At 39.2% G+C, this 27758-nt stretch overlaps 1 protein-coding gene across 7 annotated transcripts in view; it reads right to left on the bottom strand.

The window, feature by feature from the left end:
- Positions 1-27758, bottom strand: part of ANK3 (ankyrin 3) — a 530179-nt gene that overhangs the window by 420497 nt on the left and 81924 nt on the right. For 5 of the 7 annotated variants that reach the window (XM_081157600.1, XM_081157590.1, XM_081157601.1 and 2 more), the window contains exon 1: positions 669-1150. The exons of the other annotated variants lie outside the window; for them this stretch is intronic. In XM_081157600.1, the coding sequence (XP_081013726.1) occupies positions 669-731 (63 nt within the window). In that variant the 5' untranslated portion in view covers positions 732-1150. Of the gene's footprint in view, positions 1-668; positions 1151-27758 lie in introns of those variants that run through there. 7 annotated transcript variants of the gene reach the window in all.

Genomic DNA, 27758 nt, shown 5'->3' with positions numbered 1-27758 from the left:
TTTAAGACACAGACATTCAAGAAAACCGAAATGAATCTACAGGTTTACAATAATCATCTGTTTATATTTTGAAGACTCTTCCATTTACATGGAAAACAAAATTAATTTTATAAATTATAATGAACAAATTAGTCATACAGCTGTACAACTGCAGAGCCGATTGCAAATCTGAGATTTGTCAGCCATAAGCTGATCAATAATTAAAATGGAGTTCACCTCCATGCTGTGATCTTAAAGTGTAACTACAGGTTTCCCTAAGTTTGCCTAAAATATGTGTTACAGCTAAACATCTATGCCATAATAATATTCATTAGTAATTGTACCCTGTTGATTAACAAGCATTCTGGAAAATTTAAAGGGGGAGAGAAACACACCCACCCACATAATTAAGACATGTGTTTACTTAATAATCCTGAATATCACTATGAAAAACAGCACTTCAGTGAATCTAAATGACTATACTTAACGGTTTAAATATTTTAGAAATGTATCCGAGTCGGGATGTTTTTCTCCAACACAGAACACACCCATTAATAGACCAGGAAAACAAAAGCATTCTGATTCTAGCAGCTCCTTAAAATCCAGTCTCTTAACAATCCAGCCTGAAGACCGCTTCCTCCCAGAGCCAGAGAACAATGCAGGGAACATGTTGCTCACTCATTTCTTACCTTCTTTCCTTTCCTTTTCCTATGAGCAGGTTTTGCATTTTTCTCCTTTGGTTCTTCACTCATCTTTCCTTTAAATCAGGTGAGTTGATCAAAGACAGGAGATCACCGCCCGTATTCCAACATCCGAAGCCACGACAAAGAGTCAGAGCATTTAGACCAAAGTCCATTTACGGGGCTCCCCAGGCGAGCCGCCCCTGCTCACGCCCAGCCTGCCGCTGTCAGCGCGGCTGCTGATGGAGCCCGGCTCAGCGTGCCTCGCAGGAACTGGGTGTTCTCTGCATCAAACAGTCAGTTATTCCTCTAAGAAAACCAGTGTGTTAGCCTTTCATTTTGGACTAATCATTGCCCTGAGATAGGATCTTGACAACACTTTGTTGCTTGTTCCTCCACAGTGATCCCAGCCTGTAAATGGTGAGAGAGAGAGAGAGAGAGAGAGAGAGACACACACACACACACACACACGCACACACGCACACAGAAATAAGCCACAGCCTGCTGACAAGTCTCCGAAGCCTTCCCAGAGGCTGATTTGCTGCTCCTCGCAGGCTGGGGAGGCGCATGTAAATTGCTCTGCCTCCCATGTGAACACATGTGTTGAATACATCAGGGCATGCCAGCGGAGGAGGCCGTCGGAGTGATAAAAGATCGGGTTACTGGCTGGTAAAAAGCACTCCACCACTCAAACAATAAAAGAGCTCCAGTACAGCTAGAGACACCGAAGATTATACTCGCTCCATTACTTTCTTTTTTAGGCGATAAGCAGAAAGATAGGCAAACTGCCAATTTCCAGCTAAAGATTTCTAAGGAAGGGCTAATTCCAGAAGGCCCCATAGCTAATTGCTATCATTCGTATTTAATCATCGGTTTCCTTCTATGAATATACCAACTAACCAACCGACCCATCAACGGAACAAACCAGAAACCCTCCAGAATATTCAGGAAACACTAAGAGCAAGGCAGAAGAAAAATTCTGCGCTTCCTGGCTGTGTTTGGGGCAGTGCCACTCTCAGATGAAGGTGCACACTCCACACTTGATGCCACCCTGAGACCCAGGCTTCAGGATGTCCTCTGGGTATTCGTGTGTGGTGGGGCAGGACGGGGATCACACCTGGGTGGAAACTCCCTTTGAGGGAGTTCCCATCAGAGGCTGGTATTGCCATCCGAAGCTGTCACTTAAGCCTGTCTTGAAGGGGGCCAGGTAGATTCCGAGTCAGGAAGGAGCACGGTTCTAAGAGCGGCCCCAGGCAACCACCAGCGAGATCAAAACAAGTCTCTGCGCAGATGACTGACACGGGTGTAGAGAGGGAAGCGTGGACAGGTGGAAAGGGGAGAAAAAGGGGGAATAAAACGGGAGAGCAGGGTCAGGTCCACCCTTAGGGGCCCAGAATCCAGGAATAAGTCGTGTTATTTCCTCACTCTAATATTTGTATTCAAGAGGCATTGGATTAAAATTAATATTAACATTTGCATTCAGGAGAAATTGAATTAAAATAATATAAAGCAGAGTCTTTCAGTGAAAAAGACATGACAAGGGCTATTTTTCAGTGATGTGCGTCGAAGGATTTAACACTCTTTTGATAATATTGAGCCAAAAGGACAGGCGTTTATGCTAAAATGTTCCCCACCCTTTACCTATTATAAAAAGGGGGTTTGTGTCCACAATATATCCAACTACCATTCCTTTCCCTACCTCTCAAACCAGTGCCCCAGGCAGGCCTGAGTGTGAGGGATGCTTGAGATGGCTCCCCCATAGCCAAGCAGGCCAGGGACAGGGGTGCGAATGACCCCGCAAAGAGCTAGGTGGTTTTTACGAACTGTGGGTTGGCTGCTGGAGCTTCTTTTCCACCGTGAGCTTCCGCACTACTTAACTGAAACAACACACATCTCAGTCCATCTGGTGTGGCCAGAAGTCCAAATGGTGTCAGGCATCTACTCTCACCTTCCAAGTTTCGGTTCAGACTTTGCTGCCTACCCACAGTTCCCATTTTCTGCTGCTGTTCCACAGTGTTCCTCTCATCTTGCAATAAAAAGTAGAAAATCAGAATGTAGCAGAATAAGCCTTTCAACTCCCTCCAGGGTTCAATCTTCCTCATGTTCAAAACACGGGGAAACCTGGGGAAACAGCAGGACCTTTACCACCTCTATCATTCCTTTACTTGAATGGGATCAACCTGGGTTTGTTAGCTGTGGCCCTTTCAAGGAACAAAGACAAAGTAGGTGCTATATACAAATTCGATGGAAGGTAAAGGAAGTGAGCAGGTGGACTGAGTCAGACTATCCAAGTCTTTATTCACTAGTCAAGCAACAGAAGCAGTGCCTCCAACTGTAGCAGATCCTGATATTTTCATTACTAGTGTCTAAAAAATTACTAAGTCGAATCACCTCCCAAGAAGTCTTTGTCAGCTATTTACTGAGTCACCATAGAATGTGAGCCTATTTTCTTCAGAAAAATATCAAAGGTGTATAGAAATTGAGACTAAATTTAGCTTATTCATGTAAAAATTTGCAAATGAATTAGGATTATAAAATATACAAAATAAAACTAACAGGGAAATGTCTGGCCAAGTACAGAGCAAAGAATGTGTTTGGGGGAAATGTCATTATACTTACTTTTTTAGACTATAGAAGTGTGTTTACATTGATGAAAATTTTAGGAAATTGGTGAAATAAACTGGAATTGACAGGACAGGAATGAGATCATGACTGAAGATAACCGTCTGCCCATTTCTTTGATAAAGCATGATCCTGACTGTATTCACTTATGTAGTATATACAATGCTCATATTATAAGCTAAAGTGCTCTCTGCTGGTTGGATGGAAAAAAAACAGGACTTTTAAAGAGAGGATTAGGTGACAAAATTCTACAAATGATCATTTTAGGAAGAAATTATCCTTACTGATGAGGAACTCATAAATCTGACTGAATATACTTCAAGATGTCACATTATATAATCGGATCTGACAGAAAGCCCAGTTTCAGAAATTAATTTTAAAATGTCAAAGTGTATACTTAAGTAACAAAATACATAAGCCATTATTTAATTATAAAAGTATGTGATGTATAACATATTTTATGTTTATTTACTGTAACCTGTTAAATTCTAGACCTTTTAGAGTGAACAAATTATTACATCTCTAAGAGTCTATAAGGCAAAAAGTGTTTCTGTGTTAGAATTGAGGGCTTATGACATCACAAAATCAATAGTCACTTAATTTCTAAAAATATGAAACCTTTTCACTCTATAAAATTTAACATCAAATTTCATTTAAAGGCAGAAAATTAAAACAATGTAGACTTAATAGAAAACCTATACTTATTACTGTTTAATGGTATTTCTAACACTTGTACTCTAGAAGTACGCAATCACAGAAATACTGATTGTTTTTAATACCCAAAGGTGTACCAATGCATTTCAAATTAAAATTGCTCTGGGTAAAAGAGTAATTGGATTGATCTAAAAACAGTCTAGGGCTGATTACTTGTTCCCAAAATGTTAAATGTTAACTACTTTTCAATGGCAATCTCTTTTTCATCCAAATTATAAAATTCCCCCAGCCCTTGAGGAACTTAAATTTAGCCTAAGAAAAAAGTTACAAGCAAAATACACTGAAATTACCAACCTGGAAACAAAACTCTCTTCTGTCACGAAGCCAGAGAGGAAAGATAACTGGATTATAATGCTCCCAAGCATGACTCCGTAGAACTGACCGCCTAATCAGAGTTTACTCCAGATAGAAACGATCATAAACTAGTTGATACAGATCTACTGAGACAGTTCTATTTTTAAATTAAATAACTCGCATAAGAGGACAACAACCAGGGCCAAGTTCAGTTTCGTAGAACAGATCTATTTTTAAAATGAAAGTAGCTTACCATAGGACAAATAACTAGGCTAGGATTATCAGGAAACAATTTTTTAAAAATATATTCAGCATTAAGTTCATTTGAAAACCCTAACACTGAATATAATTTCTGGACAAAACTTAAAGTACAATATTAAAGATTAAAAAAAACAACACTTTCCATTTTGGTTCAGTAGAAATGCCTATATGAATAGGCAAATTTTATTTTTAAGGCTGGGACGTCATGTACTTACTGTAAGTTACACGGCTAGTTGGCAAGCTGAAGTAGTTCTAAATCTAAATTATTCCCTGATACCATTCATTAGTCCTTAATGTTTAAAATACTTGTAAAGTTAAAGACAAAACTACAGGCAAGTTAGCTGCTTTCCGGCAAATCTCTTCCGAGAACCGAGTGAAACACTGAGATGTTCTCTCTTCATCCACCTGTGGCCCAGACACCTCTTCCCTGAGGCCACCCGGCCACTTACAGAACCTGGGCCCAGGAGCAGTTCTAGTGACTCCTCTGAAGGGCTTTCTGTCCACTACACCCGGATCTCCCAGAGACGATAACGTGGAACCACAGTGAGGTCTGAGATAATATTCAGTGGTGAGCACGCTCGTGTGCATTTGCCTTACATCAGAAAAAATATATAACTAGGGTTCATTGGGAGCATCTCATGGAACCTCCACTGCGGGATTTTAGTATTTCCCTTGCCCTGCTTTGCGTGAATGTCAGCAGAGGAGGAAACAGGAAAAAGGACATGACAGAAAATAGGTGGTTGCTTCATGAGCCCAACTGACCCATCTTCATCTCGCAGATCTGGGGTTGCTAAGGATGGTCCTTGGGTTTCTTCCACCATCAGCACCACGCCTGCTTTATCTTCCCGCTCGCCCCGCTGCCTCATGTCCTGGAGCCACTAAACTCCTGGGCCATCCCCAGTGATGACGTATAAATAGGAAAAGTATCATAATGTAGTTTTATGTATCAAAGCCATTACATTTTATACAACGCCTTGCCACCTCTAATGTGAGAACATCTGAAAAAACACGCTCCATGTATGCAAGCTTCAGCCTTCTTGGAGTTTTCATAATGAAAAATGACACACAGTGACATGGGTACATCTGCTTAGAGCATCAAACCTCAGCCAAGTGCGGGCGTGAGGTGAAGTAAAATGAGACTGGGAATTGACTCGATTTTCAGCCCGTTCTCAAACACCCACATGATGTTTGCCAATATAATGGCCATTGGTACTACTCATTAATATTTTTAATAGAATTTCCTACACCTAGCTTTGCTCTAAGCAACATTATCTGTGAAATTACAGGCTTGATGAGCTAGCTCCATTCTGACCACGCTTCGGTACCCCGAAGGCAGGTCTGTAGCAGGATTTTCCCATTTTGTTCTGAGTGTTCTGTCTTTCTTGATTATTCAGCCATGTGCCCATTAAAATGTAATGATATAACCACAGTAGATCAGTGAAACAGGGAGAGACAAAATGTTCAAAAAGATATAGCCTGTAAATGGGTGATGTGTTTTTTGTTTACTTTCTTCCCTGAATCTTTGCATGTTCATCAGTATGATTTTCTTGAGCAGGGTAATTTTCTTTCACTAGGATAAGAGGCCTTTAGAGGCCTGGTGATATTTACATGCCAGATACCCATCCTCCTGTGAGGTGACCCGCCTGATGAGTCATTCCTTTGATCTTCCTTAAATCCACGAGTTTTACTTAACAACAATAGAGATCCTAAATGATTTTTAAAAGAACCATGGAGACAGATTCTAAAGACATTACTTTGCTTTGTAAAAGACAATCTCCATCAAGGATAATATTAAAATGATTAAGAAGTATGATGCTTATGTTTGGATCCACACCCAAATGACGTCATTAGTTCTGCTGGGTTTTCTTTCATTGTGAAAATACCATGTAAAAGACCAGATGCAGCTCTACTGGTGTCTTTTTTCATCAAATGTCCACAGAACTAGCAGTTTATCAACTCTCCATTCAACCAATATAGAAATATTGAGACCTTTATTTTTTCACCTACTAAAATAAAAAAGATTTTTTAAAACTTTAACTTAAGCTGGTTCTCACAGTATATTAAAATTGTATATGAATGTTAATGCTACCTTGACTGAAACCATCATGAAAGTGACAAGTATGTCTGTATACCTCCTGTTTGTTACCTCATTTTGTTTAATATTGTTGACACCAATACCTGACATCATGTTTGTGGAGCAGGACGGAGAAGGAATAGACTGGAGAGGTGTTTCTAGCAGCATCAATCAAAAAAGTGGAGGGGAAACTAAAATGAAAGAGGAATTGGTGATTGGAGCAGAGAGTCTGTGAGATAAAGATCATGACAGCTGTTCTAGGCGCCTCCTGCCTCACCTCCATCCACATACCTGTAAACCCCACGATCAAGACAATATTGGAATTAAAGCCAGACCTAGGATCCAGCCAATGATGTTTTCATCAGGCCATGATGAATCCTCATATTAGTTGGAAGTAATTATAAAGTTAAAGTAATATCCTTGATTTTAAAATAAGTTTTTATTGATTGCCACACATACTCTGGGTCTGTCATGGTCCTTTACCCATATTCCTCCAACCAAATAAGTGAGAACACAAATTCCTCTTGAAGTGAGGGATCGCAGGAACATCAGTCCTGTCACAATCCTCCTCATATTATTTTTCATACTGATGCTTTTGACACAAAAATACACCTCTAATTTTAAAGGGTTTGTACATTTAAGACATAGTAATGTGATTCAGAACATCATGTCGACATAAGCAATAAGAATAGCATTCCTCCAGGGTTTATCACTCACCATCAATCTAAACATTCCTCAGCAGTGTATAAAGACGTGTGCTCACTCACACCTTCAACAACATAAGTTAGCATCAGTCTTTTGTAATATTTGCCAAATTGACCGAGGAAAACTATTATCATGCTGGGCTTTAATTTGCATTTCTCTTTTGATAGAAATGTTGAATCTCTTCATGTTTACTAATCACTTTCATTTCTTATTTTGTGAATTTTATTTTCATCACTGTACTCAAGTCTATCAGGATAATTAGTGAAGATGAATTTCTTTGTAGATCTAAGAATCAAAGACTGAAAAACACACAACCTCTACTCTAAATCAAAATGAGAAATAAGTGATTAGAAACCCACAACTAATACCTAAATCAGTTTCTAAGAAGTCCTATTGAGATGACAGCCAGCATACACACCATTTTTTGGAATGCCATCTTTAGTTAACTGAAACCCAGCATTGCAATAATAAACATGTTTAAATTCTGCTCTTTCCTAACACTCTCTACAAAAGAGGAAAATAAGAACTTTTCCGTCTGAATTAAGGTTATGCTGACACAATTCATCTATATAGTATGATTCTGCATGAGAATTTACTTATTCTCTGGGATTATTCACTACATCTTACAAAGTTATTAAGAAAGCACTCCAAATAATTAATCTCGATGTGCATGCATTCTTTTTTTAAAATTTTTTTATTGATTTTTTTTTTTTTCTTTAGAGAGAGAAAAAAACACCACAGTTTATTTTTCCACTTATTTATACATTCATTGGTTGATTCTTGTATGTGCCCTGATGGGGGATCGAGCCCACGACCTTGGCATATCAGGATGACACTCTAACCAACTGAGCTACCTGGCCAGGGCACAGGTACTGTTTATTATTCAGATCTTGTAACAGTCTGTAAAACAATTTCCACAAGTGCAAATTCAACTTTTACACTGACTTTGACTTAAAAACTAAAGATACGCTCATCCAGAAAACATCTCCAAATAAGTAGACAGAACACCTTCACAGGGAATGTGGCCTAACCCATCTGATCAGGCCTTTTCCAGGCTTGAGAATAAAAAAACTTCCCAAAGAAAGACTCCAAGCTTATCTCCCCTGCCTCTGTGGCAGAAGATAGAGTGAATACTCAAAGGGGTCACATCTACATCCATGAAAAATTTATCACCTTCAGAAATGTTATGCTCAACTTTATAGTCCAGTACAACATTCTGAAACTTAATAAATTACGTCACCTCTAAGATCCTGGCACGATGCTTGTATCATGTTTTGTGTATATCCAAAGCACCAGCACAGGGCCTGGTACAGAACAGGTGCTTCATAAATAGCACTTGGATTAACAAGTGACAGAATTATGAAGCCCTGCAGCATGCCGGACATTGTCCTACACTTAAAGTGCTATGCTATCTAAAATTTGCAGGCCTATCTTTACATTTTGATGTGGTGGGAAAAGGGCACTGACACAGAAATCCCAGCAGGCTACTTCCCACACAGCATCAAAATATAAAGATAATAGATTTTATTTCCTCAAACCACCTCTTTCCTTAACTTTGGCCCCTCTCGCCCCAAGTATGACCCCACTCACCTATTACCCCTCACTAGAAGTTCAGAGATGGTGAGAGGAAAATTGGGAACCAATTTTCCCAGGGGACAGTTATTGGTAAAAGTTTTAAGCTAAATATTAAATGGCTAATTACTAAGGCTATATCAAAACCACTATGCCATCAGTGTGTCCTTAACATTTTGATATAGATTTGAAGCAGGAAAATGTATAGAAGACACATAACAATTTAGGTTTTCTAATCTATACCGTTTTTGAGGCATTTTTACTGAAGTACCAATTGTTTCCTGAATTTTCCTTCCTTCCTTTCTTTTTTGAGCCTCAGTGATGCCCTCATAGAGTTAGACTTAATCTTTATTCCCAATTCAGTTTGAAAATTTTTCTTGAAGTCTCTAGTACTTGCCAGGCTAAGCTAAGGGCTAGAGGGGCAAAGACTGTCATGGCCCAGTCAGGCTGCTCACTGTACGGCCTCCAGGTCACTATGTGGCTCTGGGCAAGCCTCAATTCTTTGCTGTCTTGGTTGCTGATTCCTAAAATGAAGAGGAGTTGGATGTACCACATGATGTCTGAAGTCATTTTTTAGTTCTACAATTCTCTAGTTCTATAACAGTCCCTATTACAGCAGCTAGCATTGTCCTAACGAATACAGAAGTTAGTATCTTCAAGTAAGGGGCTGCCATAACAAATATCTAAAATTGGCCTAGCAGTCAGGCAGCAGGCAGGAAGGAAACTGATGCTGGAGGCCGGAAACCTGGAGATCATTGGCAGTGGCGAAATACTTGGTAAATCTCACCCATGGTAACTTGAAAAGCAGACTGCATGCTTGCTGTGCTGGTATGTTTTGCATGTGTTGGTAATTATTGGCAGCATTGAGCAAAGTTACAGAAGAAAGAGATGAGCTTAGGTAAATATTGAGGGGCGGGGGATAGATGAAGTTCAGAAAGAATGGAAAAGCCAAGTGTCTAAAGACTCCAAACTGTAAAAGAGGAGACAAAGAAAGGTGTAGAAGGAATAAGTCCCATTAAGACTCAGCCTTGGGGTAAAAATCAAACTAAAAATATGGTTTTCTTCCTACTACTGCAGGTGGCCTCTTAACAGCACCTCCTAAATGAGAGATATAGCCGAAGGAATTGAGGAGCAAAGAACGCAACGTTTGACAGTTATATCTTGACAGACCTTCGCATGAGGTTACTAGCATATGGAACTTACTGGAAGGACATAGACCATGACCCTACCAAGGGGTTTTGAAAGAACTGTATTGCTGTTTTCCTTAAAAAAAAAAATTTTTAATTTGTATCTCCAACGTTACCTTCCAACTTGCAAGAATAGGAAGCAGACTGCAAAAACTTTTTAGCTCCCAAAGAAAAAGAAAAAGAAAAAGAAAAAGAAAAAGAAAAAGAAAAAGAAAAAGAAAAAGAAAAAGAAAAAGAAAAAGAAAAAGAAAAAGAAAAAGAAAAAGAAAAAAAAATTTTTTTAGCTCCCTAGGATGGCATAGTCTTCAACTGCCACTTCAAATGTGGACAGGTCTGAAAACAAATAAGGACAAACCTTCCAGAAAACACAGGCAAGGGCCCATAGAAAGCAATGAACAGGGAATTGCTTACAGCAAGTGAAAGTAGAATTCAAGTCTAGTCAAATAAAATAACTTCATACAGAAGTAGTAAGTCAATTCCAACCCAGACTTAGCAAAACTTATCAAACTCGATGCTTTAAGGATGCAAGATGGGGTGGAGTAGGTGAGTGTTACACTCACCTCCTCCCAGGACCAAACTAGAATTACAACTAAAATACACAACAATCAACCTGAATAACCAACTGAACATCAGCTGAACATGTCTCATAACCAAGGATTACAGAAGAAGCCACACCAAAAGTGGTAGGAAAGGCAGACACACAGAAAGGGCTAGTCCCACTCCCAAGGGCAGTGGCTGAGGTCCAGGAGGGATATCTCAGCTGCAAAGATTCCCTCTGAGGAGCATGGGGTATTAATCCTACTCCAGGCTCCCCCACCCCCACCACCAGAGCTAGTAAGAGGCACCCATGTAACATCTGGCTCAGAAAATCAGCAGGGATACTGTTTCCCAGGAAGGGAGGGGTGTGCCAGGCACCCTTTTTAAGGGCCAAAGCACAAAATCTCATTCCCAGCCACTCACCTTGGGCTCGGGTGAAGGGAGGGCAGAGTGGACTAGAGTTGCAGAAGAAGAGACTGGGGTTTGTGGTTTGGGGGAAACAGCTGAAAGGACAGCTGTCAGGATCCCTGTGCTAAGTCACTCTCCCACACCACAGACACCATCTTTCTTGGTTGCAGCACTCCACTCTTTATGGCATCAGCCTGGGAGAATGCCACTCCCTCCACCTTCCTGTAAGCCTAAAGGGCTCCTCCCCCTCATGGGAGATCCACTAGCCCAAACCTCGTGACTCCCAGGTGCCCCACCTTTCTGAGCTCCAGCTCCAGACAGAATCTGAGATAAACCGAATTGTGTGGCTCCAGGATGGGGGCCATTTGACCCTCATAAGCCTGACTGGTGCAGAGCCTTCCCTTCACATGGCCAAACGTTGGTCTGTTTGGGCATGATAAACCTTGCTGGCCTCACCCTAACAACTCCCTAAGACTGAGCCCCACCACAAAGGTCTATGGGCACCCAGCATGTGGCAGCTAGACTTCGTATACACTGGGACTTTTGCTGAGTGGCCTCAGACCCAGTACTAGCACCGAGTTTGAACCTGTATCAATCTAGTAAACACCACTTGCCCCTACACGATCACTCACTGAGAATGTACATCATGCAACTTGAGTATCACCATAAGCTCTTTTAGTGACTGAGCCTTACAGGCAGCTGGCAGGTGGAGGCAGGTGAAGGCAATTCCCGGGGTGCCTTGGGACTTTTGCTGACCTGCCCCTGGGCTCAGAGCTGGTGGAAGCCAGTCTTGGTGCCCAGCTTGGTCCTTCCCATGCATACCAAGGCCCAACAGAGGAAGCCACAAACTGTGGATCGCTTTATAGCTCCAAATAAGTTTCCCAGGGCCAGTCACAGGCAGCATCTGGCATGACCTGCACCAGGTCCCTCCCAAGAGGTCCCAGAACAGACACACCCAGTGGTGTACAACCAAGACTATTTCACTCAGCAAGGCAATTATTTAAAATTGAAGGAGAAATAAAGAGCTTCCCAGACAAGAAAAAGGTAAAAGTGTTTATTACCTTACCACCAAACCAGTATTACAAGAAATGTTAAAGGGTCTTCTTGAAGATGAAGGAGGGGAAGGGAAAGGAGGCGAGGAGGAGGGTGTTGGAAGACTAGGTGAAAAAATGAAGGGATTAAGTAAAAAAAAAAAAAAAACCCAAAACTTATAAACACAGACAACAGGATGGTGATTATCAGAGGAAAAGGGATGAGTGTGGGGGAGGGAGAAGAGGGTATAGGGGGGATAAATGGTGATGGGAGAAAACTTGATTTTGGGTGGTGAACACACAATATGCAGACGATGTATTATAGAATTGTACACCTGAAACCTACATAATTTTATTAACCAATGTCACCCCAATAAATTCAATAAAAATTAAAAATAATAATTTTAAAATTTTTCACCTAATGTCAGAGCAGAAAGACCTCATAATGTATACCTGACAATCTTCCAAAATTTCTATGGATCGGTAATCTGTTCCATCTCCTTCTGCTATTTTCCAAATGGAAGTGTTCACTGTGGTTACACTGCCTGTGTATATTCATTTGGGGTGGGGGAAAATGCTATACTTCAAGCTGGATACAGTAATTGACTGAGACTTTGGATTGTCTCTTTAGCGGAAGTTGCAAAGAATATATAATTCTGGGTGGCAAAAGAGTTGGTCTCTGGCGGACACAGCTGGAAGTTTAAAGAAGCTGTGTGCTCTGCTACCCTGTGGAGTTGCCCGGCCTGGGGCTACCTCTACTACCATGTTGCCTCGGGGGGGTCCATATGCTAGTCCTCACTAACATCATGATTGTAGAAACTGTGTGTTACTTTCCACTTTTCCTTTTTGCATCACCCATCTCAAAGAAGAGAATTCTGAGGCAGGAGGGTTGTGGGAGCTACAGGATGAAAAGATTCTGCGTCCCAAACCACTGCATGGGGACTGCCTGCCAATGTATAAGGTATAGATAAACTTGTCCTGAATTAAGCTGCTGACATGGGGCTCCTTTTACTAGAGTTTTCCTAACTAATACAGACTTCAGATTGACAATTCCTGAAGCATAAAACTCAAGTGCCCAGGTGTGTTCTCTAAGTACCATGTATTCACTTAAAGGTACCAGGACTCCTTGGAGAAGTGACTGACTCAAGATTTGGGGCAGAGAAATGTAAGATGAACCTGAAACAACTTGGCATCTCATCCATCAAATATGTTTAAATCCATGAGTTATAAGAATACTAAAAACAAACAAACACATAATTAATTTTGGAGGATACCCGAGGGAACCAATTAATTTGAAAACAACTAAATAAAGGCAAAGAATCAAACATTAATCCTGTCATTGCTATAGAAACTAAACTTCAAAGAAACCAAGCTCTTTATAAAGAAAAGCTTTTCTCTACAGAAATATTCCAGCTAATAAATTAAGAAGGAATGGCAGAATTAGAATATCATTATTTTGCAATGCCTAATGAAATGATGGGTCAAAGCAATGAGCACCAATGGCTGTTAATAACATTAGCTGAAAAGCAAACGGAGAACATTACAGCGGATGAATGTTTCAGGCTGATGACGCGTGGACATAGTCATCAGCGTTAACATTAAGGAAAAGAGAGACAGCCAGACGTATGCGCTTCCACGAGAAAATACACAATAGCACCCAGGAAATATTCTTACCAAAAAATTAAAAAAAGAAGAAGAAAAGAAATGAAGCCTGAATCTGGTCAGAATTTCTGATTTAACTACCATCTTATAAAAAATACAGCAGATAGAGGCACATGATAAACATCACAGGAATGAAATCAGCAAAACCCAGACTGTGAGAAACTCTACAGAACAAATTACCTGGTTATTTCAACAAATGTATCATAAAGGGGGGGAAAGGAGAGGAGGAAGCCTGTGGATTAATCCTACCAATCAAATTATATATATATATATATATATATATATATATATATATATATATATATGTATATTATTGACTATATCCTGATCCAAACAAGCTTACTATTAAACAATGACAGTTGTGGAAAAATGACAGTTATGAAGATTGACTGGGTGTTTGAAGATATTAAAATTATTAAATTTTAGGTATGACATGATATTTTATTGAAGATACTAGAATTACTACTGGTGGATCGTCAATGATTCTGGAATGGTGCTTCCATGTAATTGGGGATAGAGTTATAAATGAAAATTAGCTATTAGTTAACTATTGTTGAAGCTGGGCTAAAGGGTACATCAAGGGTCATCATCCTGTTCTCTCTAATTTTGCATATACAGGGTGTCCCAAATAAATGTATCCACACTTTAAAAGCTGATAGCTCAATTTTGAAAATAAAATGCATATTAATAAACACTGCCTTTATAATTATTCAAAGTGTGTGTGCTTTTTTGGGACACTCTATATTATGAATTTTTTATTTTAAAAAAGTCCAGACAATAAAAATATGATATTAATTTCATATGACTCCTTAATAAGTCTAACCCAAAAATTCAAATGCCTAATAAATTAAATGTTTGTGCTTCTTCTATATGTAATAGCACCACATATTTGTGGTATGTATGATGCTATAGTAAACCAAAGTTATTGACAGACTTCTAAAAACGTTTCAGGTGGCACACTGACTTGGATCATTAACTATATAGATAACAACTAAAATCACAGAGGACGGTGGCATGAAGCATGATAAAACTGGAAACAGATAACATGAAAAAAGAGAGTGCCTTTATCTCCACACAACTGACTTCATTCCACAGGAGACCATGTAACTGGTTTAAAGGAAAACAAAGAGATGGACACTGCCATTCAGAAAGGAAAAACTCCTGTAATTTCTCCCTTTTGATAAATATCATGTTCTAGCTAAAAGGTCTCAGATTTCATTGAGAATTATAGATAATTTACCACACTCATTTTTAAAAATTTAGTATTTCAACCAGCTTCCTTTTAGCATCTCTCAATAGCTGATTTTCCTCCCAACCAATAATAACTAAAACTATAACCTTCCTTTAATTTTCCTCAATTTAGCTCTTCCCTAACATTGTTAACAGCTGCTTGGATGCCGAAAATAGCCAACCTGTTCTTTGACCCAAAAACTCTTTTTATGTTTACCCTGGATGAACTTCATAAAAAGCACATGTTGAAAATGCATGGTAAATGACTTTAATCCATTCTTTCTCTTTCTGTATTTCTCCTTCCAGGTGAGGAACTGGGCAGAGTCCAAAGCTGTTGAAGAAATAATTTGTGGCTAACTCTTGGAATCCAATAACATAATTTAGCCCTGCCCTGTCCACGATGGTAGCCACTAGCCACATGTGGCGGCTGCATACTTGAGCTGTGCAGAATGTGAATAGAGATGTGCTATGCGGGTAAAACATATACTAGACTCCAAACACTTAGTGTTGAAAAAGGGTGTAAAATTCCTCATCAATAATTGTTTATATTTATGATATGTTGAAATGAATGATTTTCCTCTAGATACATTAGATTAAATCAAATACATTATTAAAATTAATTTCATCTCATTCACTTTACTTCTTCATAAAGCTACTAGAAAATTTAAAGTTGTATGTGTGACATTTGTGGCTTACACTCTATTTCGATTGAACAATGCCGATTTAGTGTTGGAAGATTTTAGACAGGCTAAATTTTAATGCATTGAGGACGTTAGGATAGGAGGGAACTCAGATAAGAAAAACAAAAGAACAAGTTTTATATGCCCAGCATTTTACCAACAAAGCTGTCCACTACTCTGTGTCCTCTAACAGTGGCCAACTAGCCACTTGAGGACAGGGACAGCATGTCCTGTAAAAATCAGCCTAGTGCCCTGCTCAGAGTACATATTTAAGAAATATATGAGGGACAGATGTACTCTTAAGGAAATGAGCAGCTAAGATCATCTAATGTGGACGATAAAAGCATTTACATCTGGTGTTACTTACTCTTTGTTTCTATAATTTAAAATTTATAAGCTTTTAAAAATATATTAGCTAATATTACTCAATGCTCTCTGTGTGTTACAGGTATTTTCTGATTACATCCACATAACAATTCTCCAAGACATGCACTATTTCCTCCATTTTACAGATGAAGAAACAGGGTTTAGAGACATTGATTGAATGAATTCTCTAAGGTCACATGACTAGTAATCAACAGAGCAATGGATGTTCAAAGCCAGGCTCTGGCCTAGTTCTTGGCCACCTGCAATACTATCTCTCAAATCTAAGGCTCCAGAGTATACGGATAATAAGTCAAAAGTAATAATAAATCACCACTGTGCATATGCAACACAAAAAATTAACATAAACAGCGAGGCAGTTTTCCATCTCCTTTAATCTTGGTTTCTTAGTCATTTGCCAGGAACGGAAAGCACCGCCTCCCCAGAGAATACTGGCCATCAACCTATTTAGAAGAGGGAAAGGAAAGATTATTGTTTCATTTCCAGCCTCTTCTAGGATGGAGAGAAAGCAGATTCCCTTTTTAAGAACTACGTGAAAAGAAGATTGGCCTAATAAATAAAAATGTTGGTCAATTCACACAAATAACTGGGAACTGAGTATTTCAGATTTAATGGTTCTATTTTACTATATTTTTAAGATCAACTTTAAAGTGATGAATAACAATAAAAGTTACATAATCTTCAGTAATATCATAAATACAGTTCATGTGTCTCCTGTCTGGCCTTCCTCCAAAGATTTTGTGGCCATTTAGCAGATTTGGGCATTGGGGGAAGGAAAATATTGGGCACTGGCTATGAGTCAAAACGAATTCTGAGCACAGATCACTGCAGTCTAACACTCAGGAAGGAGGCTTCTGAGATCAAGTTATAAGTGAAGTTTTGACCCAGTCTACTTCACGTAAGCCCAGGGGCACCTCAAACCCATGCTGTGGTTATTTCCGCAGTTCTTGAGTGCAGACAGAATTAGAGATAATCCTAAGAAAAAAATCCCACTGAACCATGAAATAAGGATTATTTTGGAAGGACCAGCCAACTGGAAGCCCTTCGAGCTGCTTTTCCCTGTGATCAAAGTGATAACCAAACATCCCTGAAAGAATGGCAGAGGTTAAGGACAACATAGAACACCTGAGAGATGCAGACATGGTAATTCCTAATACGTGCATAGGACAAACGGATCTTGAAGAATAGCAGCAAATTATTATATTTAATCAGGGCAATGGACTTCTACCTGCCATTCTGGATATGGTCTGCTTACGAGAACAAGTTGATTCAGCCCCTGGAGCCCACTACGCAACAACTGACCATGCAAACGCTGGATTCTACAAAGCAGAAACGTGAGCAGCAGTCTGCTTTACCTAGTAAGGATGGCCCTAACACCTTCTTCTGTGTCTTGCCTTAGGATCACATCTATTCTTTGGCCGGGTTCCACCACTTTGTCTGTAAGAACTCTGACCACCTTGCAAAGCTACAGGCTATCACAACAGCTAAGGAGATTGCTGACATCATACTGAGAGTTCCTGAAGGCCCAGCAGTTAGCCCAGATGCCTCCCAAAGCCTGTGTGCCGGAGAGCAAGAGATTCAACACGGAGGGGCAGTGGCAGGCTATTCGCAGAAATGGCGGTAGGGTTTAGTGTCCAGCAGTGATCATGGCAGTTCCATTAGTGAAGTCCCAGCCAGACATTTTCTGTGGCATGACGCTGGCTATATGACTCTGCTTGCCCACGTTCCTCTACTTCTACCATAACTCCAAGCTTTGTTCCCCAGGTTTCCATGCAGTTCTGCAAGCTGTCTGATATCCTTTGAGAGATTCTTTTCTGCATGTTAGCTGGAAGCAGTTTGTCCTTTGCAAACAAGAACAATATACTAAATGATTTGAAGTTATAGAATGTACAGGGGCCATGAACCAAAGGGAAGCACAAAGATGACTGTGCATTATGTGCCTCAGTGCACGCCATATTCAGCCAGCATGCAAAGGAAGGCCCAGAGAGGTTGGGGTGGAGTCAAGTGAGTAACTGAGTGGCTGAGTTATTCAAAATTTGGATTAAAGTACTTCAAGACAGGTAAGAGTTTGAAAGTGTTTCCTTCAAATATTCCTTCCAATGGTTCTGGTAGGCATTCTGGGCCATTGGCTGCCTAAATGCTACAAGACCCTACAGCTTAAGGTAAGATTCCACAAGGAACCTAGGGCAAGTGCTCCCTAACCTTCTTTCCAGAGGCATAGATCCCGATGGAGAAGGCGCAGGAAGAAAACAAGGGGCTCTTTTCCCTTTGCTTCCCTCTCTTTGGAAGCTACTTAGCATTTCTGTTAGTCAAGCAGGATGAATGAATCCCATGTCTTTTTTTAAATCTTTATTGTTGAAAGTATTATAGATGTTCCCTTTTTCCCCATTGATCTCCTCCACCCCGCATCCGCCCTACCCCCAGGTCTTCCCCCCATGTCTTTGCTGAGATCAACATCATGTAGAAATCTTTAAAGTTGCCAAGGGCCACAGCAGTGCCTAGTGAGGTAACTATACTTCAAGTAAACACAAGAATTAACCCTAAGGAGTTTTACACACCTATTACTTAACTGTCACCATTATAGTTATGCCCAAACCTAAGGAATCAATGACAATATTTTTCTTACCCTTTTAAAATATTTTCTGCCTATTGAGCAGTCTGGAAGTGAAAAACAAAACAAAACGTGTTTTAATCAAAACATGTGAAGTCCTGCCTTATGGAAAATGTTATTCCTTGATCTCCTCCCAGGGTGTCTGGCCGGGATCTCCAAGAACTCACTGTAAAGGGAATGAGTACTTGAGGGTACTGCAGAATAAGTGTGAAATGCAGCTTTAGGGAAAATGGCAGCTCCAAATCTTTTTCACACAGCAAATACAATTCTTTAATCCATAATCAGGAACAGGAAAATGAGATTTTAAAAATCATAATGTTTTAGGTTCCTCTTGCTTTCTGGATTGTTTCTCAGCCTTCGGCTAAGATCAAGTGTGCCTTCTGGGCGTTCTCACTGTTTACACAAGTGTATATTCAGTTCCTTCAGGATCTTTCAGGCTGGATGGCCAAATTTGGGTTTTCTACAAGAGAATTATGTACTAAAAGTAATTTTTATAGAAGTATTCTAAGAAAAATACCTTTGTTCAAGGGAACTGTGATGAATTCCAGGTTTTCCTCACTCAAGTTTTATCCATTTATTTTCCTGCTGACATAAAACCTAGACACTGAATAAAACAGGGGTGTCTCCATGGATTTCTGTGAGTGAATGCCTGTAACCTTTGACTCAAAAGCTATTACAGTGAAAGCACTTACTTATACATTAAAGATAGATGACCTGGAACCAATATCTACTTTCCACATGCTCTAAAAAAACAAATGTGGGTAAGTCATCTGTAGATATGGTCTGAGATTTTTTCGCTACATCCTGGCATGGGTGTATATAACTAATATTCATAGAGGACACTTAAACAACTCAAAATTGTCAAGAAATTACCTATTTTATTTGTATATGAAACATGAGAAAAATCTAAAATAATCAGTTTCTTCTCCTCTTACCCCCACCTCTCCCTAACCTGCCCATCTACCTATATAAAGCTTCCAGCCTCCCTTTCTATCTCTTTCCCTATAATCCTCTCAATCTTTCTACAAAAGATAGTTAAAGCAGAGGCTATAGCTGTGGGAAGACTCATACAACTAAGGCTAATTCCTGGACTATAGCTTTCACTTCTATCAGACTAGACAACATTTGATAATTCAATGTCTTCTGCTTGGTTCTTTTGATGCTTTTTTAGAAAATAAATCTATTTGTCAGTTAAAGACCAACCTTTTCTAAGAGATTGGATCACAACATATACCTGATTTTCTTCAGTTACTTTTTCTCAAGCATATGCTATTAAGTCATTTGTTATCACACATTTTGCAGTGTTATTATAAAACAATGTTATTAACTTAACCATGATCATACTTTTTGCATTTTACCTATAGAATAAAGATATATGCCTCTTCTGACACAGATATATATCTGTAACAGTAATATGTAAACAATGCAGAGAATTTTTTACAGATCTTTGACATTTTTGTAGCTGTATTTTATCTGCAGACCATTTATATTGATAGCAAGCCTATTTTTATTCCAGGTATACCTTTGCTTGGTCTAGGATGGCATAGCAATAGGTTCACTATGAACAGGTCTTAGAAGCTTACAGGGTTAGTCCTTGATTTTGCCTGAAAAGCACATGCTCTTTGGCTTCTTTGCAGTCACCTCACAGGGAATAATAATTGCTCCTCTTAGGTAATCATTTCAATCATGGGCTGATTCTGCCTGAGTGGCATCCTTTAGATGGTTACACCTTCCAACAATCTCTGGTGTCTGAGGGACTGGAATATTCTAGAGAAAGGAATAAAACGTTCAGACCTTGATTTTAAGCATAGGGCCTGTCAATTCAAACCCTTGAAAGATCAATTTCTTTTTTCAAAATGGCAGGTGAAAGGGCTCCATATTTCCCCCAAGATATTGCCAAGAAGAAAGTCAAAGAACCTAAAAGGGAAGAGAGGACAGATTGACAGTTCGTGCTGAATCTTTCCTTTCCACGCAATTCTTCAGCGTGAGGTTTTAAGCCTTTTTAATATTCCTAACAGCATGCCTGCAATATCATGTACAGCATCCCTGCTATGAGGCTTAGTGAGAAAAAGAGAGAAATTTGAGAGAAATACATGGATTTTACCCGACATGAATAGGACCGTAATGCAAATAAGAATATAACACTTCTGGGATTGTCAGTTTTGCACGTGACTTTGTCCTACATACTGTGTGTTCTCTTAATAATTAGATAGTGTGAAAATGTTCAGAAGGAAAAACAATGCTTGAAATAGATCTTTAACAGGCTGTGAAATGGCTGAACACTCAACATAATGAAACACCAAAACTGAAATTAAAATCTGCCTCCAAAAATCCATTGTTATGATTATTAAAATAAGAACAATATTTTATGTGTCAAAAATGCTTGTTCTCTTCAAACATGGAAACAGACTCTTTCACAGTGATTAGCTTAGTGTGGACACAAAACAAACTCATATTTTTTATGTTGTATCAAAAATAATTTTCCAGATGATCTATCTTTCAAAACCGATAGGGTTTTAGAACAAAATGATGACAAGTTCCTACAGATTTTTCTATTGGATGCTCTAATGGTCGTAATATAAAGTCAACAGGATATAGAACATATTTCACTTTAATCAAATGCAATATACAAAAGTAAAACAGTTTTGAAACCAGTAAAATACAGGAAGACTAAGTTTAAAAAATGAATCCATACCATATAAAAGAACTCACTCTAAATATGCAATTCTTCCTTTCAAAAACAAAGTGATTTAAATGTATTCTTTAAAAATCTTATTAGGATTCCTACCACTGAAATGAGCCTCTAAATATAAGAAAATGGAATCATTAATTCAATTGTTCATTTAGAGTTCTAGTAAACCAGGAGACTAGAAACCCAAAACTTAGGTAAGATATATAAGAAACCAAGTTTTTAAACAAGTAAATCATAAGAGAGACTATTTACATTAAAAATTGACTCTATGTCATAGAAAAGAATTCACTCTGGATATGGAAATTTTCTGATTAAAAAAATACAGCCACTTAAAATGTGTCCATTTAACATTCATAATATTCCCCTCCACCAAAGTAGGCCTCCAAATGTTGGAAAATAGAAACATTAAAACATTTAATTGCCATTTTACAGATTTCTAGACCAGGAGACTAGAAACCCAAAAAACTCGTCTCAGAGATGTCTATCAACATTTATCCAGAGAAATCCTTCGGAATTATTTCTCCTACCAAACATGTTCCTTTTCCTGATTTTGCAGCAATCAAATCAGGAATTGCAAATGAGATATGAAGCACATAAAACAGATCACCAAGATACCATTATGTGAATATAGGTTATGTGACTGTATTACCTTGTTTGATTGATTTAAACATACATTAGTCATCTGTGTACTGTCAGTGTACAAATACGCTGTCCATCCATGTGACTGTATTGGTTCAGCAGCCTCTCTGTTCAGGGCACTTCATGAGCTGCCTGGTGGCCAGTAAAGTGACAGGTACAATCCCTGGCTATAACAGAGGAGCCAGAATGGGTGCTGTCATTTCCCACCTCCACTGCTTTCCACCTGTTTTAATTCTACACCTCCCCCAAGAATCAGTTTAAATGCCAGATTCCATGGAACTTCTCATGCTGGACTGTGGCCTAGTGTGTGCCCGCCTAGCATGTTGTCTTCTATCTTCTGGGCAGGCACAGAAAGCACTCAAGATAGAACATGAGCAGGACCTTTACTCCACAACCAGGCTGAAACTCCTTAGAAAAGGACTGTTTCAATGCCATCTTTATATCTATCATAGCACTTTCTACAGGGCTCCTCTTTGCTCGAGTAAATTTAATCAAGGATCAACCTAATTCAGGATGGCAACTTCTGATTTGTGCTACTTTGACAAGAGTCTCCTTGGGGTACGAGAACCACAATTCTTTCTTAAGCATAACAAAATAAAATATCAAAACATTCCTTATAAGGTCTGAAGCAATTTAAAATTTATTTTTTTCATAATTCTTAAAGTATATATTTTAAAGTGGTTCACAAAGCTTGGCTCCTGTCTCTAGACTTTACTTACTGAAATACTCATAAAACTTTCAGTGAGATGATACTACAGAATATTCAACATATGAGTTAATTATCTTCCAAATAATAAATTTGGGCAAAATTCTTTGTTTGAAACTAACTTATGTTCTGATTTCAACTTACAGCATATTATTCTCTAAAAAACAAACAAACAAAAACCAGTGATGCAGAAACATCTGGTACACTGGACAAAAATTAATTATTATATTAAACTACTACAGCTATACCCACCTAATAAACGAAGAAGGACCATAGATAGTTAACACGTCTAGAACACCCATTTGTGACATTCATCATTATGTGGTGCTTTATAAACGTTTATTAGAGGCAAATAAACTTTCCCTTCTCTATATACGTCATCAGTTCCTTAGCAAACCCTTATCTCTAGAATACAAAAATAAAGTATCCCTGTCTTGACTACATTACTCAAAAATATTAAATTGAGCCCAACTAAGGAGGTTTCTGTTATATTAACAGCAATGTTTCTTCACACAGCAAAAGAAAATAATACCTTGAAAATTTAAAACAAACCAATTTTTATAAAATTAAATTTCATTTCCTCATAAAATAAATTGCTGCACTTGATATCAAAGTCAAAATACCAAAAATGTGACTACATTTATTCATTCCAAAGAAGCTTTGTCAAACCCTTTATCAAAAAGCATTTTACCTGAGAGTAAAAGCTCCAAAATGAAATTTTTCTCAGCGATTTCAAAGCTAAATACCAATATGATGTAAAAACTTGCTCTGTTTCACTGAATATTACAATCATTATGACATGAAAGCAATTCACAGTGACCATTACATCAAAAATGTTATTACTATTATGAGAATTTCTGGAATAATAAAGATCAAATAAATGGATGATTAACTCTCCTCGTTTGCTATTAACCCCTGAGGACAAATTCTCACTGTTGTGGGCTTGGTAGTTATGGTAGACTTATTAGACAATAAAAATTAAGAGCTCATTTTTTAAAAAAGATCTCATTAACTTGATAAACAAGTTTCCTCTTACATCATGATGCATAGATTAACTTATATGGACATGGCTTCCTAACATTCCTAGTATGTCCATGTCAATATTTGATACCACTCTTCTTTTGTTTATTTTTTATTTTTTTAAATATATCTTTATTGATTTCAGAGAGAGGAAAGGAGAGGGAGAGAGAGAGACAGAAACATCAATGATGAGAGAGTCATTGATCGGCTGCAGCCCACAACCCGGGCATGTGCCCTGACCGGGAATCGAACCCTGATCGCCTGGATCCTAGGTCGATGCTCAACCGCTGAGCCACGCCCGGCCGGACTGATACCACTCTTCTTTTAAAGCATTATGGAGAACAGAATGCTGATGACACTTCCCTTTCTTTTCTTTTTTTTTATTCCTCGCCTGAGGATATATTTTTCCACTGCTTTTCAGAGAGAGTGGAAGGGACAGAGAAAGAGAGAGAGGGGGGAGGGAGGAAGGAACATCGATGTGAGAGAGACACATGGATGGGTTGCCTCCCGCATGAGCCCCAACTGGGGCCGGGGATCGAGCCTGCAACCCAGGTCCGGGGAATCAAACCTGGGGCCCTGCAGTCCACAGGCCGACGCTCTAACCGCTGAGCCAAACCGGCCAGGGCGAAGATACTTTCCTTATGCCAAACTTTTCTAGCATTAGATTCGCATGAAAGGTAATCATATTTGAGGCAGTCTGTGTGGCATTCTCGCCTTCCCTTTCTTGTTGATTCCCCTGATGTAAAAATGTAATCCAATTCATCTACAAATGCAGGCAGCTCTATCTGTAAACTACATATATCCCAATCTGTCCACTTCTGTCCCCTAGCCTGAGCCATCAGCCATCTCTCACACGCACTCTTCCGATGGTCTCCTGACGGGCATTCTTACTTCCAGGTGTGTCCCTTGCAATCCATTTTCCACACAACTAAAGCGACGTTTAAAACACATATAACAGATCATGTCACACCCCTGCGTAAAACCATCCAAATACAATGTAACCCTGCTGGGAAGCCCGGCATAAACCAGACCCTGCCTCCCTCCACAGCCCCTTCACTGCTCCCCTGTCCACCTCGTATTCCTGGAACTCACCAAGCCCTCTCCCAACGCCAGATTTTGCAGGAATGCTCAGGGTCCGGTCCTCCTGAATACTCAGGCTTCAGTTCAACTGCCATCTCCTGAGGACTTCACTGGCCACAAAACTGAAAGCATCCCCTACGTAACCATCAGGACCAAGTAATTCGCTAGCACTTCATCCTGGTTATTTTCTCCAAAGCACTTATCACTCTCTAAAACGATCTTTTCCATTAATCTTTCATGTGTGTATTGTCTGTGTCTCCCACTGTAAACATGATCTGTCTCACGTGGGGCACCTCATTTGTCTCACCACCAAACCATAGCCAGAACACGGCAGAAGCTCAGTAAGTATCTGTAACTGAATAGAGTGCTCAGAAATATGAGAGAACATACTGAAGTTTTATGTTGCAAAGTCATATGTAGCCTTTGATAAGACAGCAGCATCCTGGGTACAAGTGATTTTACAAATGTGGCTCCAGTGGCCTATTTGGTCACCTGAAGCAAATAATTTGCTGTCAGGTAAGCAGCTTAGCAGGTATCATCTGTGAGTATCAACAAGGCCAACAAAGCTGTACATTGTTTATTTTCAATTCAGCTCTCTACACAAGCCTAACCAAAAAAAAACAAAAACAAAAAAACCTTAGGAAATTATAAGCAAACAAACAAAAAGAGGTCTCTGGGCAGCTAAAAGGAGGTTTCCCAATAGAAAACAGAGAGAGAAAGGTTAAATTTGGGGAGGCATCTTTTAGAACTCTAAGTCTGATTTTTATTGTGGGGGAAATTAATAGAAGTCAAAAATAGACTTTTCACATGTCATGTAAAGTCCAGTGGAATACTGGACAAAGCCATTACACACACACACACACACACACACACACACACGCGCGCGCGCGCGCAGCATCCTCCTCTCAAGGAAGTGCAACTTCAGTCCCACTCCTTAAGTGTGGGCCGCACTTGGTGACTTTTTTCCAAAAAGACAAGTAGGGAAAGGGAGGAAAAGTAACTTTCTAGTGCAAAACCTGGCAGACACAACCTGTGCAGGCGGCGGAGGTTAGCATCGCCTGTGATAAGCCATGCTGGCAGCATGGGCTCTTGATGCTGCGGAGAGGGCACTTCACCTCTGTGGCCATGTTCCCCCAAACCCAAAACCCCAGGCTAAGCAGGAGACAAACTCAAATAAAGGGACATTCTATGAAACAGCTAACTGCATTCCTCAAAACTGTCAAGGTCATCGAAAACAAGGAAAACCTGAGAAACTATCACAGGCTGGAGAAGGCTCTAGGAGACAGATGACTAAGTGTAATATGGACCCTGAGACAGAAAACAGGACATTAGGGGAAAACTAGTGGAATCCAAATAAAGTGTGGAGTTTATAGTAAAGTGCCAATGCCTGTTCGTTTTGTGCCACCATAATGGAAGATGTACCATGGCGATGTAAGATGTGTACAACAGGGGGCTAGGGGTGGAGAATAGGAACTCTGAACTATCTTTGTAATTTTTCAGTAAGTCTAAAATTATTCTAAAATAAAATTTTATTTAAAAGAAGGCAATACTATATGGTATGACCTCAAAGATGTATTATTTATTGATATACTCAGGGTGAAGAGGAATACATAGAGCATGCAATCATTTCTGTATTAAAAAGACTACACATGTGTGTGTAAAACTTGTACATGCATAAAATCTCTCTGCAAGGATGAATCTACTATTTTTATATGTAAAACATTACCTCTGGGGAGGGTGACTGGATGGCCAAGGTAAAAAGAAGCAAAGAAGATCTACTTTTTCCTATACCTACACTTTTATAGCTTTAAGATTCTACGTAATGCTCACCTATTACCTATTTTTAAAAATTAAGCCTGGCTAGTGTGGCTCAGCAGTTGAGCACTGACCTAGGATCCAGGAGATCGAGGTTCGATTCCCTGTCAGGGCACATGCCCGGGTTGAGGGCTGGATGACTAGTTGGGGTGTGCAGGAGGCAGCCGATCAATGACTCTCTCATCATTAATGTTTCTCTCTCTTCCTCTCCCTGAAATCAATAAAGATATATTAAAAAAAAAAGTGTTAAAGATGTCATCCCACAATCATGAGCTGATAAGGGCCTAAATTATTACTGTTTTGCATATAAATATGGTTCTTTGAAATAAGAAATGAAGCTTTATGGCCTTCACAACAAATCTGTAGAACTAAGTAGTGATAACATGCTAAAACAATAATAATACCACTAACAAAGGTCTTACTAAGTGTCAGGCATGGCTCTGAGTAATATGTATCTATCAACTCACAATTACCTATGAAATCAGTGCTTTTATTTGTATAAAAGATTTTTTATATTACTGGCATTATTCACTAATGAGTTGGGCATTTCTCCTTGGCCTCTTACAGGATGTTAAGATGAAATTTCTCCTTTTAAACTATGGTTTTACTTCTTATGCTTCTTCAATAATATCATGAAAGCGTGACAAAGGGCCTTCTGTGAAGATTTGTCATTCTACCCTATTGGTAATTAGGCCACATGGACAATATACATGTCTGAAACTCATTTGTCTCTGCTATTCTACATGCTTAATATAGTTCAAGCTATCTATACCAATTGGAATATCGCCAAGGATTCTAACCCCAGAGAATTTACCATCTGGAAAGATTATATCATAACCTTATATTAATACGATGTTTTACTTTTCAAACAATTACTTTTGTAAATTGGGGTTTTTTAATTGGGGTATATGGACCCTCTCCCTCCATGTTCTGTGGATAGATTCTGGATGGGGAAATGTACATCTTTATTTTCACGAACATCTAACTGAAATGTAGCATCTCCTTGGATTATAAATATAGAAATGATGCAAGCCACAGAGCATCTGCAGTACCTGTGACTTTGACACTGTAAGTTACTTTCCTATCACACTACAGTTCAGCAGATATCTCATGATATTGCTTAAATTCATCATGACTTCAATAATACAGCTGATATTAAACCCTCTGCTAGACCT

The sequence above is a fragment of the Miniopterus schreibersii genome, assembly GCF_964146895.1.
Source record: "Miniopterus schreibersii genome assembly, chromosome: 14".
Taxonomy (NCBI): Eukaryota; Metazoa; Chordata; class Mammalia; order Chiroptera; family Miniopteridae; genus Miniopterus; species Miniopterus schreibersii.
The sequence above is the reverse complement of the archived record's forward strand: the minus strand, read 5'-3'. Positions and strand labels throughout refer to the sequence as shown.